General features: G+C 26.2%; 6 protein-coding genes across 6 annotated transcripts; 4 read left to right on the plus strand and 2 right to left on the minus strand.

Annotated features, from left to right (window-relative positions):
• Nucleotides 1–204: 204 nt before the first annotated feature.
• Nucleotides 205–3,527, plus strand: Phum_PHUM336770 (krueppel c2h2-type zinc finger protein, putative; the record flags this gene model as incomplete). The annotated part of the gene is made up of 8 exons (XM_002427656.1): nt 205–255; nt 902–1,826; nt 2,007–2,177; nt 2,488–2,591; nt 2,672–2,843; nt 2,914–3,017; nt 3,099–3,238; nt 3,332–3,527. The coding sequence occupies 8 exons, from the start codon at nt 205–207 to the stop codon at nt 3,525–3,527; spliced, it is 1,863 nt and encodes a 620-aa protein (XP_002427701.1).
• Nucleotides 3,528–4,021: 494 nt separating this feature from the next.
• On the plus strand, nt 4,022–4,914 carry Phum_PHUM336780 (uncharacterized protein; the record flags this gene model as incomplete). Its single annotated transcript, XM_002427657.1, has 5 exons — nt 4,022–4,088; nt 4,216–4,298; nt 4,384–4,572; nt 4,643–4,699; nt 4,822–4,914. The coding sequence occupies 5 exons, from the start codon at nt 4,022–4,024 to the stop codon at nt 4,912–4,914; spliced, it is 489 nt and encodes a 162-aa protein (XP_002427702.1).
• A 454-nt stretch (nt 4,915–5,368) lies between these two features.
• Phum_PHUM336790 (uncharacterized protein) lies at nt 5,369–8,460 on the plus strand (the record flags this gene model as incomplete). Its single annotated transcript, XM_002427658.1, has 13 exons — nt 5,369–5,485; nt 5,625–5,995; nt 6,082–6,248; nt 6,340–6,429; nt 6,507–6,646; nt 6,716–6,802; nt 6,829–6,904; nt 7,064–7,201; nt 7,300–7,447; nt 7,528–7,674; nt 7,770–7,926; nt 8,003–8,224; nt 8,326–8,460. The coding sequence occupies 13 exons, from the start codon at nt 5,369–5,371 to the stop codon at nt 8,458–8,460; spliced, it is 1,995 nt and encodes a 664-aa protein (XP_002427703.1).
• Nucleotides 8,461–10,274: 1,814 nt separating this feature from the next.
• On the minus strand, nt 10,275–11,114 carry Phum_PHUM336800 (uncharacterized protein; the record flags this gene model as incomplete). Its single annotated transcript, XM_002427659.1, has 2 exons — nt 10,275–10,557; nt 10,840–11,114. The coding sequence occupies 2 exons, from the start codon at nt 11,112–11,114 to the stop codon at nt 10,275–10,277; spliced, it is 558 nt and encodes a 185-aa protein (XP_002427704.1).
• Nucleotides 11,115–11,909: 795 nt separating this feature from the next.
• On the plus strand, nt 11,910–13,179 carry Phum_PHUM336810 (Nucleoporin NUP53, putative; the record flags this gene model as incomplete). The annotated part of the gene is made up of 5 exons (XM_002427660.1): nt 11,910–12,137; nt 12,214–12,365; nt 12,474–12,729; nt 12,810–13,025; nt 13,102–13,179. 5 exons carry the CDS (start codon nt 11,910–11,912, stop codon nt 13,177–13,179), a joined length of 930 nt encoding a protein of 309 aa, XP_002427705.1.
• A 594-nt stretch (nt 13,180–13,773) lies between these two features.
• Nucleotides 13,774–20,280, minus strand: Phum_PHUM336820 (uncharacterized protein; the record flags this gene model as incomplete). The annotated part of the gene is made up of 24 exons (XM_002427661.1): nt 13,774–13,821; nt 13,923–14,058; nt 14,138–14,235; nt 14,331–14,516; nt 14,595–14,803; nt 14,882–15,245; nt 15,326–15,551; nt 15,622–15,873; nt 15,951–16,128; nt 16,206–16,295; nt 16,376–16,602; nt 16,688–16,867; nt 16,944–17,137; nt 17,210–17,362; nt 17,485–17,701; nt 17,793–17,965; nt 18,051–18,180; nt 18,254–18,652; nt 18,726–18,955; nt 19,032–19,250; nt 19,318–19,452; nt 19,539–19,734; nt 19,815–20,049; nt 20,124–20,280. The coding sequence occupies 24 exons, from the start codon at nt 20,278–20,280 to the stop codon at nt 13,774–13,776; spliced, it is 4,632 nt and encodes a 1,543-aa protein (XP_002427706.1).
• Between the last annotated feature and the right edge of the window lie 485 nt (nt 20,281–20,765).

Raw genomic sequence — 20,765 nt, forward strand, 5'->3', positions numbered from 1 at the left:
TCTTTTCTTTTTTTTTCCTAATCATAAAAATGCGTTAAGTTACATTACATTGAAATTTTTTTTTTTTTTTTAAATGATTCAATAATTTTTGATTATAGATGATTTCAGATAATCAATGATTAGAAAATGGTTGATAAAAGGAAATATTTTTCAGTAAATTTGTGGCTGATTGAGTAGAGTGTTATAATTTCATTGATTTCAAATATGGAAGAAGATTTTGAGCATCACTCTGCATTAGGAGATGACATTTTTGATGTATGTATTATTATTATTATAACTATTTTACATCATCATCTGTTGCTTTTTTAATGAAATACATTTAAAATAAAGTAAGGTAATATTATATTTATTGAAATTATGCATTATTACTTATAAAAAGATTTTGTTATTTATGTTAAAAAATTATGAGATTGATTATGTATTTTTCATTTTTACATGTACTTCATTTTTTTTTGTAATATGTTCAATACAATGAAACTGTAAAAATAGTTTTGTATGATAGATTATTGATAAAAGTCACTGAAATTAATAAGATTACTTTTATATTTTGTATAAATATATTAACTCAATGTCTTATTTTTATAATATAATAAGAAAATTGTGTTTATGTTTAATGTTATTAAAATGTTATGTATATTAAAATTTATGTTTAATGTTTTACAAAATACATATACACATTTCAATGTACATTTGAAGTGTTTATCGTTATTTTGTTAGTAGTTTATTATGTTTAACTAAATTAAGTATTATTATTATTTTCTCTATTTTTATTACATGTGAATAATAAAAAATACATTTTGTTATTATTTACTCTAAACACTCTTGAGTAGAGAAATTTAATAATAATAATTTTATTTAATTTAATGTAGGATACCATAATTCTGATATTATTGTTTTTCAGGCACTCAATTCCTCGGATAACGAATTAGCAAGTGATAAAAAATTAAGTAAAACAATACACGATCTTTACGTTGGACCCGATTTGAAACCTGAAACCTCCAACCAACCATATTCTGGTTTTGCACCCACGGAAACAAATCCTTCTCATTCTACATTTAAACAGTCTGAAATAATGTTTCCACGTATGCCCATATTAAACGATGATTTGAGTTACGAACCAAAGAAAACAACAAATGCAATCGACGAATTTTTAAGTTTTAATAATCCAAACACGACTAAAGTTGATAAGGGTGAAGAAAATGGACAGGAATCATCTGATTTTAAAATGGGGGATGATAGTTATTTAAACATGGTATCAATGCTTAACGATAACTATCCGAAAATCGATTTAAATGGAATCAGCGTTGATAAACCTGTCGATGTTGTCGTTGGTCTACCTGATCATTTTGTTATAAGAAATTACAATATGACGGATAAAATTGACGGAGAAAAAAATGATATATTGAATGAAAATCGTTTTGGAAATGATTTCATATTGAACGACAATGATTTTTTAAACAATTCAAATTTGCTTACTGGAAAGCAAATAACGACCGAATCATCTCGAGCATTTGAAGGAAATTCAAATTTAATCGGTGATCACGTATTAAATTTAGATTTTTCAAGCAGTCAAATGTACGTAAATAGAAATTATTCAAATTTTAAAACCGGAAATGGTAGAAATTCCGAAAATGTTAACGATTATAATTTTGGAACCTCAGCAACATTGAGTTTAAATTATGAAGATAATTCATATTGTTTTATGGAAGATAGAGATAAAAATTATGAAACATTTGCTGCGACTAAATCAATCGAAGAAAATAAAACGCGAAATCAAGAATTAAATTTTGAAGATACCGGAAATGGTTTGAATGACATTGATTTAGGTCTGTCGAAAAATGAATCATATAATACTAAAGAAGAAGGTAAAAATTATTTACTGTTTAATTAAGAAATTTGAAATGTTTTTTTTTTTTTTTTAAATTGTATTTTATTTATTATTTATTTATTTATTTATTTTTCTAGAAAAATATAATCCGTCGTTAAAACAATGAAAAGATTAAAAGTGGAACCTAAAAGAAATTTAAACGGTTTGGTTGATGAAGATGAATACAAAAATTTTGATTTTAAATATCAAAATAAGAGAATGGTAGATTGTAACAAGGAAAATAATTTACATTATGTCAGGTACCAGCACCTGGGAGATAGAAATATCAAGATTTGGCAATGTGGTGTTTGTAAGTCCTGATCCTAAATAATCCTTCATCCTTATTTCTAATCCATAAAAAATTTTTTAAAAAAAAAATTTTTCTCATCATCCTTTTTATTCCTTATTTATTACATCCTTCAATCCATTTTTCATAATTTTTTAAATAATGGATAATAATATTAATAATAATAATAATAATAATAATTAAATTATTTCCTTTCTTATTACCTTTATTTTTTATTCACCACGTTGTTCAAAATAAGGAATAAAATTTCATTTCATTTTTTTTTTTTTTTTTTAAATTGTTAAGAATTTAATTTTTTAAAAATCCAAATCAGGTGGAAAAGATTTTAGACATCAGTATACCTTGACAAGGCATCTTCCAACACACACCGATGAAAGAAATTATAAATGTGAAACGTGTGGAAAAGCTTTTAGACAGGTTCGTGACAACCGATTATTTTTTTTTATTAAATTAATTGTTTGTTGTTTATTTTAATAGAAAATGAAACCTTTTTCCAGATGTCAACGTTGAGCCAACATCGTGCAATACACTCCGATGCACGTCCTTACGTTTGCGAATTTTGCAGAAAAACATTTAATAGAGTATCCACATTGATTTCACATAAAAAAACTCACAGCGATTATAAACCGCATAAGTGTCACATATGCGGAAAAGCTTTTCATCAAAAAGGTTTGTTTGAATTATTTAAAATAAAAAATAATAATAATAATACTTAAACATTGTTAATTTTTTTTTTTAGGAAATCTTAGAAATCATATATTTACTCATACGAATGAAAGGCCCTACAAATGCGATATATGTACAAAAGGATTCAATCAAATGTCTAATTTGATGTGTCACAAGGTTAAAATTTATACCAACTTTTTATTGATTCGAATATCCATCAAATAAATTATTGTAAATCCTTAAAATTAATATTTTCAGGCACACACGCATTCTGAAAAAGGAATGTATCCTTGCATTCGTTGCGGTCAAGTTTTTAACAAAAGATTTTCGTTAAGAAATCACGAAGAGTATGTTCACGGTATTAAATACCCGAGTAGAGATGTCAATAATGAAGAAAAGTGAGTGAAAATTTATTTTTATTTTTTTTAAAATTTATAATGACATTTGTTTGAAAATTGAAAAAAAAAAAAAAAAATATTTTTTAGAAAAAGTGTTAGGGTTGTTCATTTACCAAATGATAATAGAGGAATTATCGAACAGTTTGATAAGGGTGGAAAACCTACGCCGCCAAATAAAAGTCTTTTGCAAAGATTGAAAATAACTAAAACTTATATAACGGATCGAGGAGTCGTCACTGAAAAAGTATTAAAATCATTTAAAAACTTTTCATTTTTCCTTTATGAATAAGAAATTGTTTGTATTTATTATTATTATTATTATTAAAATTTTAGAGTATGTGCGTAGGAATAGTTATCGATTTGATAAAGACTAAAGCTATGGAAACAACAATTCAAAATGGTCAAACGCCATTTGCATTATTTAAACCTTCTTCTGGAATTCCAGTTTTAGTTAAGGTTTGTATTTTTATTTTTATTTTTACGATTTCTTTACGCATTTTAATAAGATAAAATTTTTTTTTTTTCAGGTATTAAATGCAAATAGCGATACGCAACATATGTTAGTTCCAGCAACACCGGATGATTTAAAAGTTGCTGGAAAAATAACGGTTGCACCAAATTCAGAAACGACAAGTGTTAAAACTGTTCAAATTAAGGTATTAATTTAAATAACAATTTAATTTTTCGGCGAAAGGTTATTTTTAATAATTTTTTGTTTTTTTTTTTTTTTTAAAGGTTCCTGTTGTTGCGACTGTAATACAAACTTTTGATGAAGCTGGAAAAATGAGAATCGACGTCGAACCTCCTGGTCCCGAATTAGAAAATCAAAACAATGAACTTCATAAAAATAGTAAAAAAAATGTTACTTATAAAGTGGAACCCGGTATATTAGATTAAAATTAATTATGAAAAATTAATTTCGGGTTCAATTTTTTTTTTTTTTTTTGTTTAATTTTTTTGTATTTTTGACTTTTTAGAAATATTTTGCGAGCCTGTGGAAAGTGAAAATGAAAATAATCAAGAATTTACTCATCAACCTGCCGAACCGAATAACGTTCAGGTGAAAAATTTTTTAATACCTGATAAAACATTTTATTTTATTTTTTTAAATTATTTTAATTATTATTATTATTTTTGTGATGTAGTTATTAAGCATAGACGATGCGAAAAAAATATTTAATAATACTTCAAACGATTCGATTTACGGAGAAGTTAACCAGGAAAATTCACCTAATACGAATGATTTTGGACCTTTTGGTACGGTCATGACTTTTATGAAAGGTGGAGAATATGGAGGAAATGGACAAAATCATATTTCTCAGGCTAATGCAACCGTTAGTTTTTTTAAATTCTTTATATGTTTTATTTAAAATGTTATTAAAAATTATTAATTTTTTTTTGCAGAACGGAGAAGAATTATATTTGGTACCGGGTGAAGAAACTAAAAATTCCGAAGACGAAGTTACTGAAATTTTATAAATGATAATATTTACGTCATTTGTTGATTACAATAAAAAACAAAATGAATAATAATTTTTTTTTTTATTTATCGTGTAATTTTTTCAATAATTAATCTAATTCAGGGTATCAGAATGACTCAAAAATGTGAAAGGGATATCAGGAAAAAAATGTTTACATTTAATATTTTGATAGTTACGGTTATAAAATTAAATTAGTATGGAAAAGTTATATTATTAAATGATAATTAAATTAGATTTTAAGGTTTTTTTTAAAAATTCAAATATAAATTTAATTATAATATATCTAAAAAAAATTATTTATTTTTATTTAAAAAATAATATCCGACATTTTGTAAATAAAAATAATAATCAGTTGTGCCAACTGTTTCGTTGATTATTTTTAATGTTTGATTTCATGGCGTCTGTTTACTATTATTTTTACCTGCTGGATTTTAAAATTTTTTTTTAATGGCATTCTTTTTATAATTTACTTAATTAAATAAAAAAAAAAAAGAAAGAAAGAAAGAGAAATTAAAGTAATTTTATTATTTTAACATTAGGTATTTTTTTTTTTTAATTATTGTCGTTTTTAAATTTGTTAAAAAGTATTGTGAGTACAATTTTTAAAAAATTTTTATCTTTTTTTTTGTACTGTAGAATTAGTTTTAAAATGGGTTGTTTTGGTGGTGAAGCTATTGAAGATTTATCTGGAGATGATAAGCAACGTATTCGGGGATGTACAGACGTCTTAATGTTAATTATTTTTATTCTATTTTGGTTTTTACTTGTGAGTAGTACTATTTTTTTAAAACTTTTTTTCTATAAAAAGTTTTCTTTTTTTTTTTTTTTTTGTTAAAATAACGTTTTTTAATTTTTGGGGGAGGAGTGAAATAAAATATTTCTGTATGTCTTTTTTTTTTCTGCAGATCTTAATAGCAGCTTTTGCTTTGGTTTTTGGACATCCAAAACGTCTCACTCACGGTTATGATGATTTCGGCAATATTTGTGGTGCTGAAAATGATAAGATTGGATCATTGGAACATTCAGGACTTGATATGAGACAAAGACCTTATTTATTTTATTTAGATATAAGTAATATAAAAAAATCATTAAAAATTTGTGTCTCTAAGTGTCCCGATAGAGATTTAAATAGTATGAACGATTTAAGAAAATTTTATCTGGAGACGAATTCTAGTTTATGTCAGTACGATTTCAAATTTGAAGATGTTAAAGCTAGACAACCGGAATTATTTTCTAGTGCAATGGGTCCATGTCCAGTTTTTCCAGTATATAAAAGGTAAATAAATATTTTACTCTTATTTCAAACATTATGTATATATATTCTAAAATAAATCTTATGAAAAAATTTAATTTTTTATTCAGCATAAAAGTTTTAAAAAGATGTGTTCCACAAAATGTTTACGATGTTGCTAAGAATATAATTTCGAATACATATGGAGCTATTAATAGTTGGGATGCTGTGGAGCATGTTTTATCTGATTTATATGCTACTTGGCCACACATTCTAGTATTTTCTCTATTGGCTTTTGGTATGTTAATATCGAAACATAACTAATACATATATAAGACAATTTTTAAAATTTTGAATATATTAATTAGTTTTTATTGTTATATTTGCAGTGTTTTCCTTAATTACAATATCATTTGTACATTTCCTTGCTTCGATTGTTGCTTGGATATTTATGATAGTTATTTCAATAGCATCTTTGGGTAAGTTAAAATAATGTTGTAATTTAAAAAAAAAAAGTTAAATTGAATGATTTCATTATTAAATTGTATAATTTCAGCTTGCACTGGTGTTTTGTGGTGGACTTATGCAACTATTAAGTGGGATTTAGACGCAAAGCCTATAAATACTTGGCTAATCAGAACCGTACATAATGAACAAGCATTTTTAATATTTAGCATTGTCGCAACTATTTTAACAGTAAGTCCTAATCGAAATTAAAATTTAAAAAGTTTAAATTTGCAAAAAGTAATTGTTTTTTCTTTTTAGATAATTCTTCTTCTTGTCGTTTTTGTAATGAGAAAACACGTTGGATTTATTTCAAATCTGTTTAAAGAATCTGCTAAATGTATGTCTGTAAATCCCATCATTATTTTCTACAGCCAATAATTACATTTCTTATATTGGTTGGATATTTTGCCTTTTGGTTAACTGTTGCCGTTTTTCTTGCTACTGCAAGTTAGTAATTTTTCATTTTTTTTTTTTTAAAATTATCAATCAGTTTCTTATACGATAAGTAAAAATGTTTTTTGTGATTTATTTTTATCGATATTGTTTCATAAATCTTTAAATTTAATAAAAAATATTTATTTACATATATATATATATAAATTGTAGATTACACTAGCGAAGATAAAATGAAACCATATGAAAATTTACAAATTCAAACAACCGTGCCTACGCAGCAGGTAAATTCATCGTCCATAGGATTTATAGTACCTAGAAACTACAGCACAACAGATTTGCAACATAAAAGTAATTTTTTTTCTGTGGGAGTTTCATAGTAAAAAAGATAAATTATTTAATAAGTAAATTGAGACGGTTGAAATTTAAATAAAATTTTTTTTTTTTAGGTTTCACAAGAGTTAAATATACCGACAGTACGTGGGTTAAATACATGTGGTGGGCACATTTAATTGGACTCATATGGAATTCGGAATTTATATTGGCGAGTCAGCAAATGGTTTTATCCGGAGCAGTTGCATCCTGGTATTTTAAAAGGTATATATATATACCTACCGATTATTAAATAATAATTTCCCCTTTAAAATTTTAAAATAATTTCAAAAATAAAATTTCAGGAGTAGAAAAGATGGTGGCGGTGATTGGTTTATACTTCAAGCAATACGACGTCTTATTTGCTATCACATGGGATCAGTTGCTTTGGGATCGTTTCTAATAACATTATTTAAAATTCCTAGAATTATACTTATGTACATACAGACAAAGTAAGAAAATATACACGAGCAGTTTGACAAAAATACAAAAAAATACAAAAACTTATATTTAAAATTTGTTGCTGTTGTTGTTGTTGTTGTTTCAGACTTAAAGCCAACAGCGAAAGCGATTGGGCTAAATGTTTGCTTAAAAGTTGCACTTGTTGTTTTTATTTAGTTGAATGTTTTATACGTTTTATGAATCACAATGCATATGCTGTCATAGCAATGCAAGGACATAATTTTTGTACTTCTGCTAAAATCGTGAGTATGAATCCATGAACGTCTTCCCACATACTCTGCATCGCGACGGCCTGTAACGTTTTTATTCTTCTTTCAGGCTTTTAATACAATCATGAACAATGTTGTCAAATTTACGACGTTAAATTCGGCAGGAGATTTTATATTGTTTTTGGGTAAATGCATCGTTACCCTCTCGACGACGATAATTGCCGTCATTTATTTAAAACACGAAGAAGATTTACATTTTTATGCGGTTCCCGTATTAATCACTGCCATATTTTCATTTTTCATAGCTCACGCCATACTTTCTTTATACGAGGTACGAATCAGTTTTAGAACTTTGAATTATTTTTAATAATAATAATAATAATACTCTCCTTATTTTACTCTCATTATTAACTTATTCGATAAATTTTTCAGGCCGTCATCGATACATTATTTTTATGCTTGTGTGAAGATTCTAGACTTAATAAGGATTCTGGTAAATGGAAAGAAAGTTTACTCGTCGCCAATAGTAATTTCATAGCACAGGAACTCGCTCCAATGAATTCTTAAAAAAAAAAAAAAAAAACAAATGATGATAATAATTTGTAAATGTTTTTTTTTTTTTTTTTAAATTTATAAAATGCCATTGCTTAAGACTAGAAATATTTTTTTTTTTAAATGAAATAATTTGATGTGTCTTATATTATAAAAGACTGAATATTATGAAGCTTAATTGGGCCGTAAAGAAGAAAAAAATGGCAGTTAAGAAAAAACAAAATGGCGGTCACACATTTAAAAAAAAATTTTGAATGATTAATTAAATGTTATGAAAGTGCCTACGGAGAAATTATCGCTTTTTATATAAAAAAAATTTAAGAGCTTTCGCAAATTAAAATGATTTTAAATATTTTTGTTTTTTTTACAATTTGAATTTTATCAAAATTAAATGATAATCGTACTTTTAAAGGGGAAAACAAACGGGAGGTGGGGGGAGTTGTGTTACTCGTTTATTTAAATTTTTTTTTTTTATTTATTTGCTAAATTATTATTAAAATATTTTTTTTTATATGAATGTAAATTAATTTAAAAAAAAAAAAAAAATCTTATTTATATATTTAATTAATTATATGTTTATATATATATATATTGTATATTTATTTTTTTTTTAATAATGGTAAAAATAAAATGAGAAAAAATTTGTGTTGTGTTTGTGTGTGTCGACTAATCGAAGTGTGCACATTATCACTGTTACCTTTGTGCCTGAAATTAAATTTTTAGAAATTTTATTTTAACTGTAATAGTAGAAAGGGGCAAATATTTTTAAATAAATGTTTTTTTAATTTTAAATTTTTTATTATCTCGCTTTGTGTATTTTTAAAAATTGTAATTTTTATATGTCTGTGTTTAATAATAATATTATCGATTGCTTTTTATCTTAAAAATAAATAATTATAAAATGATGAGTTTTATTTAATTTTAATAGGTTATTAATAATTATTTAAAATCTTGCTTAATTTAACTGAAGGTTATAGGATAATAGTAAAATTAATTTTCATTTTTTTTTTTCTGATTCGAGAAAAGGTTTCAATAAATAAAATAAATAATTAATTAAAAATAAATTTAAGAATTTTATTTTACTATAATCGATTAAAGGCATTCATTTGTTGACCTAATTTATTAATTTAAAAAAAATCAATACTACATTTACTACATTTTTAAGTAACATTATAAGCATAGATAAATTAAATTAAAGATTTATTTTATGTAAAAAAAAAAAAAAACTTGACGAGTAATTGTTATAAAGAGCTTTGAAACTATTACGACTAAGTTTAATAATCTTCGATTTAATGATAATAAAATTTTAAATAAAAAATAAAAAAACCTGCCATGATTGTCTTTTGTGATGCTTTAAATAATATTATAAAATCAATTAAAGGAAATTTATTTATTTATTTTTATTCCAATTAATATTTATTAAATTTGTGTCGCTAATATAAAAAAATATATTTTTTTTATATTCTGTGATATCGAAAGCATAATTTTAGTTTAAAAAAAAAAAAATTGTTTAGTAATAAAACTACAACCAATATGTATTAAAAAAAAAAAAACTATTTTATTTATGTATAATAATAATAATAATAAAAAATAATAATTGTAAATAAAAAAAAGAAAACTATAATTTGTTTTAATGAAGCTTGATAAAAAATTTAATAAAAAAGAGCAAAAAAAAAAGAAAAAAGTTTTTAACTTTGCTTTTCTATATTTGTGATAAAGAAAAAAAAAAAAAAAAGTATGATGAGTAAAAACTAATTTTTTTTTTTTTTGTTTAATAATAATAATAATAATGATGTAAAAATATCAGAGACTGGTTTTTTTTTAACATATTACATAGCACATTTTTGATCTACGAATTGGATATAATTTGTAGCTCCTTTAACTAATATATAACTTGATGCTAAACCAGCTGCACTACATACTGCAACATTTTCTGGCAAAATACTTCTCAATATAGCCCATAATAAAACTGAACTGAAATTGAACATAATCGATCCGAGAGATGAAAAACCATATCTGGCATGTTTGCTTGTTTCTTTAATGTGTGGTCTAGAGTACAGATAACATCCAGTGCCAAAAAGTGTGGTTGCAAGTAATATATTGGTTAAATCTCTTTTAGGAAATAAACTGAAATTTTACAAAAAAAAATTAAATATAACGTGATTGTTAAAAAAATGGGATAACATTAATTTTCAGAATTACGCAATTGATTCAAAAAAAAAAAATTATAAAAATTTAACGTCCATAATTGATATTAAAAACTGCGCAATATTTTTTTTTGCATATTGAATTATTAATTAAATCTATATATGTATATGTTTTAAATTATACAATTTAAAAAAAAAAATGAATAGGTAACGTGGTCGTTGACAAAATAAAAAAATGGTAACTCACCTGAATCGCATAGAAGGATTCAAGACATTGATTGATAAAATTGTGTAGCTAGCAGTTCCTAAAGCTGGAACATAATAATAAAGTAAATTTTGCCGTGTGAAAGGTTTTAAACATGAATCATTCCCTTTTTTCAATGGGGGATCAATTTTTTCCGGTTCTTTTCCTCTGGGTTTTGATGAATCCATTTGTCTTAATGTGTAGCGTATATCTTTACTACACGAAGAGGTTCCTAACTTAGGCTGGGCGGCTGACTTAAAGAAATGAACTGGGAACATGTTAAATTTTTACTTTTAAAAAAGGCTGTGAAATTTTTACCTTTGACTTTTTTTTTTTTTTTTAAATTTAAAAAAAAAAAAAAAAAATTAAATCAATCAATTTTTTTCATAAATTAAAATTTTATCCTTATATAAATTAAAATTTATAATTTTAAAATAATTCAACATTTTTTTTTTTTGTAATCCCAAATATTTTGATTCCTGAATAAATAAACTACATGTTTACTAACTGGGAATTTTATTTCGCAACCAACAAAGTTGTGTTTTGTTTTTTTTTTTCCCCCCTTTCCCGTTTTAATTTATTTAAATATTATTATTTTCGAATGCAACAAAGTGTTTTTTTTTTTTTTTTTTTTACATAACTTTATCAAATTATCATTAAATATTATAACAACTTGTAATGTAATAATATTAACTCGTAAAGAAATTTTAAAGTCTGGTGTAACTGTTAAATGGCGGTACGTAACGGCGTCAAAGGAAAATTCAATTTAGTTTATATTTTTTCATTATTTTTGGTCTGAGATTTTTATATTGAATTCAAATTAATTTTTTTTTTTTTTATTTTAAATTATTCTTGGGTGAGTTTTAATGATTACGTTTATTTTTTTACTCATTATCATTTTTTAATTATTGTTTGTAATATTTTTTTTTTTTTTTTAAAATCTTTCATTAATTTTAAGTTTAATGCAACAGGTTAGGTTTTTATTTTCATTTTTAATATATATATAATTTATTAATTTATTTTCCAAAAGTGTGATTTATTACATTAATTTTTTTTTTTTTTTTTTTCAGATCATGGAGCAAATGAACTTAGGTACCCCAAATAATTCAGGACCTTCAAGTCCGGCCACAACTCCTACAGGATCACCTTATTTACCTGCTTTTTTATTAGGAGAATCACAATCACCAATAGCAGGTTCAACTAGTCCTAAAAACAAAAGAGTTCATTTTAGCGATAATCATAGTACTGTTAAAGATAATGTTAGAAATGATCATTCAAATACTCAATATTTTTTATCACAGGTTTGTTAAAAAAAATAATTTTTCTTTTATTTTAATTTCAAGGGACATAATTAAATTTAAAATTGTTTTTATTTAGATAATGAATAATCCTGGCTCTTTAAATTCATCAATGCAGTGTAATACAAATGAAAAAAGTAATGGTCCACCCATTGTTGGACTTTTCGACACAATAAATTCCCCCCCTCTTGGAAACGATTCGCAATCAAATGATGTTCAACAATATGTCTCGTAAGTATTTCAACTAACTTTTTCATTAATATTTTGTTTTAATAGATTTTGTTTTTTAATTATTTTTTGTATTTTTAGATTTGCCTCAAAACATTATTCAGATTTTAGAACTTCACCCTTAAAATCTTCAGATTCGACGGAAAATAATTGGGTGACAGTTTTCGGTTATCCTCCTTCTGCGGCTTCGTTCATATTATCACAACTGGGACATTGCGGAAACATAATTGCTACAAAATCACCAGCTAAAGGAAATTGGATGCACATTCAATTTAGTTCTAAAATAGAAGCGAGAAGAGCTTTAACAAATAATGGAAAAGTTTTTGCTAATTCTGTAATGATAGGTGTCATACCTTGTAGAGATCAGGTGAGTGTTAACAACATCCATGGCGTACATTTAATGCGAGAAGAAGGTTAAAAAATTTTTTCCATTTTTGATTTTTTTAGGAAGTTATAACAGATTATTCTATAAATAAAGAAAATTTAAATGCATCAGTATCATATACACCTACATCTCCATCTGTGTGTAGTCCAAGAAACAGATTATATCCAGATTTAAATGGAACATATAATAATAATACATCTATTTATGAAAGTCCCATTTCGAGTCCAACAAGACATTCCAATTTAAGGTCTTTGCAAAGCAGAGTGGGAGACACAGAAGTAAGTTACAATTTATCCCTTTATTTAAAACTAATTACATATTTTTTAAATAACAAACTTATTTTAACGTTTTAAGGTTTATAGTAGTGGAAACACACCTCAAAAAAATACAGGATTGGTTGCTAAAGCTATGGAATATGTTTTCGGATGGTAAAAAATTATTTTCCTTCCATCTTTTTTTTATCCAGTATCGATTCCTTGGAATAAATTTTTTTTAAAATGAGTTTCATTATAAACTTGGAATTAAATCTCCATTCATGGATTTCAAAATTTTTTTTTTTTTTTTTAACCTTACAAAAAAAAAGTAAAATGGTGTAACTTTTGCTTCGATCGAAGTCAAATAATAATAATAATAATAATAATAATTATTAAACGGGAGGAAGAAAAAAATTGCATTTAATGCAATTAAATTAAAAAATAAATTTCTTTTAAAAATGTATATATATATATAAATATATTTTTTCGAAATTTAATATATACAAAATAAATAAATAAATTTTTTTTCGAATTTCAAACGTTTTTATTTTTATAATTATACATAATAATAATGATAATAATGATAAAAATTAACAATTTATAACAAATTATAATAAATGAATAAAAAAAAAAAATTATTATTATTATTATTTAATAAAATGATGACTAGTTGATAAATATTATTTATATAATTTTCGATTTTAAATATATTCATGTGTATTTGTACGTGTGTATTCTTCGACCCTTTGGCACCTTAAATACTCGAACGAAATTATTTTTTTTCATATTCCTTTTCGATCAGGTATATATCGTGTAATACCTAAAAAAAAAAAAAAAAAAAAATTAAAATTCATTCGTTTTTACAAATTGTTTTAATTTAAAATGGGGGAGGAGAGGGGGAAGGGGGGGGGCAAACCGCACTTCTAAAATGCAAGCCATGCTCCACGCTTGTACCCTGCAACTATTTTGACAATATTGTCCATCTGCGTTTGTTAATTCCGGAAGTCCTCGCCAATGAGATTCGCATATTTCCTGATAATGATTTCCCAAATACGTCCTATAAAAAAAAAAAATTTCATAGAATATGAATTGTAATTTAAATTGTAATTTAAATTGTAATTTCAAAAATCACTCACTTGACTTCGGAAATCGATTTCAAACATTCTTCCCTGCCAAACTGTCGAGAAAAATAAATTTTAGCTCTTAAAAAATACCCGACCGGCCACAACCATTCCTGTAAAAAATAATAATAATAATAATAATAATAATAATAATTTCAAAATTGAATTTTTTATTCGATGATGATGATGATAATAATTAATATCTAACCGGTCCTTGATGATAATTAAAACCTTGAGCTGTTTTTATATTATCCGAATGATCGTCGTTGTTGTAAAATCCGTTATAATTCCAATCCGCCGGATCTAATGTTTTTATACCTAGAGGACCTAGAAGAATATTTTCAACTTTTTTAATGGCGGCCCAAGCATTTTTCGGATCGACCATTTCAGGTGCCTAAAATTAAATGCACAAGACTCGTGAAAAATAAAAGTCAAGGTTGAACCTTAAATCAAGCTGACATTAATAACTAACCACTGTCAAAGCAATGAGAAAATTAGGTCTCAACTGATAATCTGACCAGGGTGGCGATGCTCCAACGCTATCCTTATAAATTTGCCTTCGATGAATTAATTCCGGTTTCGTTTCCGTCTGTGAAATTTTTTCAGGTATCCAAAACATTTTTTCAAAATTTTCCAAAATTTTCCTTTCCCAATCTTTGAACGACCATTTCTCTACTTCACCTATCGATGAACGCAGCATTTTTTAGAAATTTTTTTTTTAAATTAATGTTTTTAAAAATGGAAAATTCGACTCAAAACCTTTTCCGTTAAGTTTTTCGACTCCCGAATAGGGATAAATTCCTTTTTCGTTTAACGAGTGCAATCGAGTGACGACAGCCTTACACAATCCTACCAATTCTACGGCGGAACCATTTCGCGGCGTTGCGGGTTTTCCCCTGTTTCCCGTTTTCGAATCCGAACCCATTTTATCCATCCAAGTACCGCAATTAAATTCATTTCCACCGTACACGAAACCCGTGTTCGTATCAATCCCGATTTCATTATTAAAACCTTCGTCGGTCATGTGAGCGTCGATACCTGGCCCTGCATTTCTTTCTCTGAAGGATAATTTTTTAAAATGCACGTTGAGAGCTTCTTGCATTATATCAAACAATGGCTGATTCTGAAAATGGGAGAAAATTTTATTAAAACATAAAAATTTTTTAATTTTAAAATTTTTATTTTTCAGGTGTATAATTTTACCACGAGTCCAGGACCCAAAGGTGGACTGTCATCGTTTGGAAAAATTCTCGATACCATTTCTTTCAAAATCTCGTGTCCGTCAGGTACCAAATCAATGTACGAAATGATAGAATGCAACCACCACCAAACGGCATCTCTACAATTATACCTAGCGTTCACTCCTTGATCCAAAAGGTTTGGTATAAGACCGTGACGAAGGCACGAGGCGTATCCGAGAATATGATACCTGAAAATTTCAAAAAAATTCAATAATGTTCCAAATAATTTTCCCCTTTTTATATTTAAATGTCGCGTACTTTGCATCTTCGAATCTTCCAGTTAATAACAATAATCCTCTTAAAGATATAAATGTATCTCGCCCCCACGACCTCATATATCCGGTTGAAAAATGAGGTAAACCAGCACTCATCGTTATTTTTCTCTTTCCGTCATCGGACGCGACCATGTTTGCAGAAAATGGCGGTAAAGAAGAAGAATCAACGACGCCGACGCACTGAACAGAACCCAATGCAAGAAAACGTATAAAAGTCGAACCGTTTTTAACAAATCTTAAAGTAAAAATGAAAATTTTTTTTTTTTCTCCATTTTTGTTAAATTTAAATTTTTTTTTTTGAGCAAATCTTACTCGCTCATTTGATACGCAGCTCTCGACTTGAGCAAATAGCAAATTGACGTCACTATTAATTCGAAATAACTGGGTACTAAATATTTTGGAATCTGACGTACATTTTCGAATATTTTTTCTAAAATGAGAGCTAATTCCACGGTAGCTTTGCAAGTCTTCAAACGTCCAATAACGTAATCTTTAATTCAGAAAAAAAAAAAAAAATGGAGATAAAATAATAAATAAAATCTTTTTAATTAATTTGTGATAATTTACCCAACATCCAATCGCCCTGTCTTAAATTATTACATAATGGATGACCCAAATCATTTTTCATAACAACTTCTCGAAGAACGGATTCAAAACCTTAACAAACAAATTGAAACAATAATAAACTTTTTTTTTTTTTTTACAGATAAAACAAAAAATTGTTTTCGAAAACGTACCTTGAAGTCCGCAATAAACAAGTTGACCATATCCAGGTATGAAATACGAACCCGTACCATCTTCTAAATCTTCTTCTGTGCATCTATACAAAGCGTGATTCAAATCAATTAAATTTAATTTCGATACGGCAGAAAATATTTCCGAATCGAATTCAAAATTAATAAATGATTTTATTTTTTCATCGAGCCCTTGTAAAAGGGGACGAATGTCTTCACGGGGTGAAACGCTGAAATAAAAGTTTTGTGCTTATGTAAAAACTCTGGATAAGACGAACTTAATAATAATAATAAAAAAAACAAAAAACTACAAACCGGAAAACAATAATGGAACCAGGTACGTAATTTTCAAATTCGATTTCACAAATTTTAAAATCGTTTTCAACTAATTTTATCATTTTACTTTCAGGTATTTTTAAATTTTGATCCATAAGCACGTGGTAGTTTGACAAACCGTTAATATATTCATCATTCGGTTTAAATTCTGTCGCAGAACTGAAAATAAATCCGTTGAAAAAAAAACGTTTTTTTTTTTAATTCAAATTTTAAAAAAATTATTAAATGAACTCACTCATCATCTTCACGTAAGATTTTGGCTTCTAAAATAATTTCAATTAATTCTCCTTCTATTTTTAAATTTTTAACTGCCCTCGTTGGATTATCGTGATGAAATGCAGTGTAAGACACCAAAATTATACTTTCGTGTGTGATCGGATTGTGTCTCGTTACGGCAATCACATCATCGTTCATTTGATCGACAAACACCTGATACAAATCGCCATAAATTAACACAAGGTAAAATAAAAGTTATAATTAATTTTAAAAAATTCTAATCACCTGATCAAACCCATTTTCACTTAACTCTCCGTGAATTTTATTAAGAGCTTTTCTAACGGAAATAAATCCCGTGCTTAAATTAACCGAGGAGGTATTTGTAGCGGAATCATCCGACCAAGAAGGATATAATCTTTTTTCACTAACGACATTAATCTGCAACAATACATCAATTGATTAAAAATAAAAATAAATGTAAATTTTAAATCGGTACCGGGCCAACACGAAAGTACGATTCTGTTTTTTTTTTTTAAATTTACAAATTTAGAAAAACCTACGTGATGTGGTACCAATTCATCGAAACCTCTTGTGCTACCGATTCCACAACAAGCCATAGAAACTAATGCAGAAGTTGATAAAGAATCAAAAACTGATCTTTTGCTAATGAGACTTGGATTATCGTGAGTTACATCATAAAATAGAGCATGAGAAACGCTGGGGAGCAAAGTACTTTTTTTCCTTTCGTGAAAACTACCGACGGGTTTTCCACCGAACCTAAAAAAATTTATTTTTAAAATTTGTTAATTATTTCATCAAATTTTTAGACTTTCGACTAGTTTTTTTTTTGTATTTTTAAACATTATACCTGTGAATCAGTCTTCCCAATTCGAAACTGTCATAAGCATTTAATGACTCTCTTATCATTGAGGTAATACCCAATCTGTTAGCAAAAATATTATCAGTCACGTCTGAATTTGTAAATAGTTCGGCAACCACATATAAATCCGGATTTATTTTCCTAGCACAGTCTAAAAGATACTAAAATAAAAAAAATAATGTTGATATAAAATGAAAATACTTTTTTACATGGGGGAAAAAAAAAAAAAAAAAAGAAAAAATTTACTTCAGCTACATGAAGAGGCGTAGAATGACAATTATCGAGTCGAATTCCATCAAATATTTCCGCAGTTTTTTCCACATATTTTTCCATGTGATTCCATAAAAAAGGACAATCTTGATAAGATTTTCCATATCTGAATGTATATGTATTTTATTGGGGTTTGTGTTGAATTATTAATATTAAAAATAGTAAGTAAGAGTGAGTACCTTAATTTAACGCTGTCTCCCCAAGCAATCAACTCCCTTCTTAAATAAACATTCGAATCAGACTCGGCAAAATTTTTAAGAGGATCTGAATTCATGACCCATCCATTATGTGCCATAACATATTGTCCATTTTTTAAAACTTCATTTTCTACAGAATCATAATTTTCAAATTTACCAGTAAAATATCTGGGCACAAGTGGATTTTCTTCAGATACTGATTTTATTTTTGGACCATCTTCCTGAATTCTAAAATATCTCATATTGGCAATGCAATTTTCTATAGCAGATGATAAATGAATTCCTATTTCATTTTTTATTTCGGAATTTAAATCGAGTATTCTCTTTTTAAAATCATTAACGTTTTCGGCTAATCTTGTTTCTTCGTCAGTAGTATCATTTCTACAACAATAACAAATTATTTTCCAAATATAAAAAATAAAAGAAAAATTTAGCATTTTCACTTTCGTGCTACCTAATTATATTAAAAATTTTAAGAGCAAGATCTAAATTAACTGTTGCTTTATTCCTTCCATTAAAATTGTTTATTAATTTTAATTCGGTTCTGCTACAGGTTTCTAACGTAGGTATTTGAGCCTTTGCTTTTTCTAAAAATTCATCTGACAATTTTGTCACATCGGCGGTATAAAATTCATGTAGACGAAGTTGTGGTATTAAATTTTTTGTTAAATAATTTTTCACAGCCTAAAATAAATTTTGTGTGATGTGTATTTGATGTGCGTACTTTGTGTGATGAAAAAACTTTAAAAAGTTTTCAAACCTCCAAGTGATCATGAGTATAAATTTCTGAAGGGATTCCAATCTCTTCATGTTTACCAGAGGAAATTTCTTTTGTCAAAACATGAAGATGACCATCTAAAATAGCTGCAGGAATTAAATATGGTGCTGTAATTGCATTGTAGGTACATTCTGGATGAACTTGTAACCAAGGAGTTTCATTTGCTGTATGATTGAGTACTACATCACTAATAGAGAGAATCTAAAATGCAAAATAAAATGTGTGTGTTTGTGTTAAATTAATAATTTTTTCACTAGTTTATATTTACCCTCCATTCTTTTCTCATTTCAGATGTTAATTTCATGACATCTTCATAATTTGGACAGCAGTTATCACTATTGAATGCAGGATTTAAATTTAATTGATCTTTTATGCAATATGACGAATTGGAGCCTCCAAGTTCCTGTTCCACAAAAATTATTACATATTTTTTAAACAAGACTAACAGTTTCAATTTTCACCAAGTACATTCAATATTTTTTAAAATACCTGAATTGGTGTAAAATGTACCATGTTGTATCCACTTTCCTTACTGACTTTAAGAACATTTTTCCAATTTTCAAATTTTCCAAGAGATTTTGCCAAAACCGTTTGAACTGCAATCGAATTGAGAGGTAAAATATCATTATTTGAAAATGCCAATATTGGATTAACTATGAAATATCCAGATCCTATAGTTTCATTTCTGTACACAAAAAAAAGCTAATTTTAATAATTTTGTTTTATTTAAATTGTAAATTATTCAATTATTGTTATTTTAAAAACCTCAAACTGTCGTTAAAATAATAATGAAAGGATCCTGCTCTGGATAAAAAGAGAGAAGATGTTAAAGCATTTTCTCTAGAAAAGTCATTTTTGCATTCATTTTTATGACTTTTGCCCCATTCTAATTCTTGATAATTATTCCTATTAAAGTCTGTGTCTGGTTTTGGATAATTGGTAAATAATTTAATTTCTTTTCCAAACAATGAAGATCCAATGTGAAATTCAAGAGTCCATCCTATTAAAAGTATAAATTACCATTTAAATATATTTATTTAATTATATTAATATTATTAATTAATTGAAATTAACCTTTTTCCAAATAATTAAGAGTAGAATCAAGATACTGTTGATTATTTAAAACAATTACTTTAGTCAGAAATTGATTTTCCTCCTTTTCTTTAGGGAAATTTCCAATAATGGGTAAAATTTTTGTTTCAACTGGATTCAAAAACTTTTCAGAAGACATCTCAAGTTTAAATATCTATATATATATATATGACTTTTTAAGGTTTTTTTGAGTTTAAATAAAAAAATAATTACTATGACAATAACTTTATAAAAAATATTTATTAAAAATAACACGAAATTTGACAGTAAACGTACAAAAAAAAAAAAAAAAAAAAAAAAATCTTAACGAAACCTTGCAAAATACTTATCGGTTAAAACAACCTAAAACTATTAACCACACAATAAAATAACCAAAACTTGATTAATTAAAATTATTTTTTTAATATCATTTTAGTAAACTTAAAATAAAAACTTTTAATATTTATTACTTTTTTTTTTACAATTAAAATATAAATATGTCAACAATATACTGATAAAACGACTAAATTTTAGTTTTTATTTTTAATAATTGTTTTAAAATAGGTCGTTAAAGTCGCTTGAAGGTCAGCTTGAGATTGCTTTACAAAAATTTGGCGGCAATTTTTTCAAGGCGGTTTTTGCAAC

The sequence above is a fragment of the Pediculus humanus genome, genomic scaffold (assembly GCF_000006295.1).
Source record: "Pediculus humanus corporis 1103172107744 genomic scaffold, whole genome shotgun sequence".
Taxonomy (NCBI): domain Eukaryota; kingdom Metazoa; phylum Arthropoda; class Insecta; order Psocodea; family Pediculidae; genus Pediculus; species Pediculus humanus.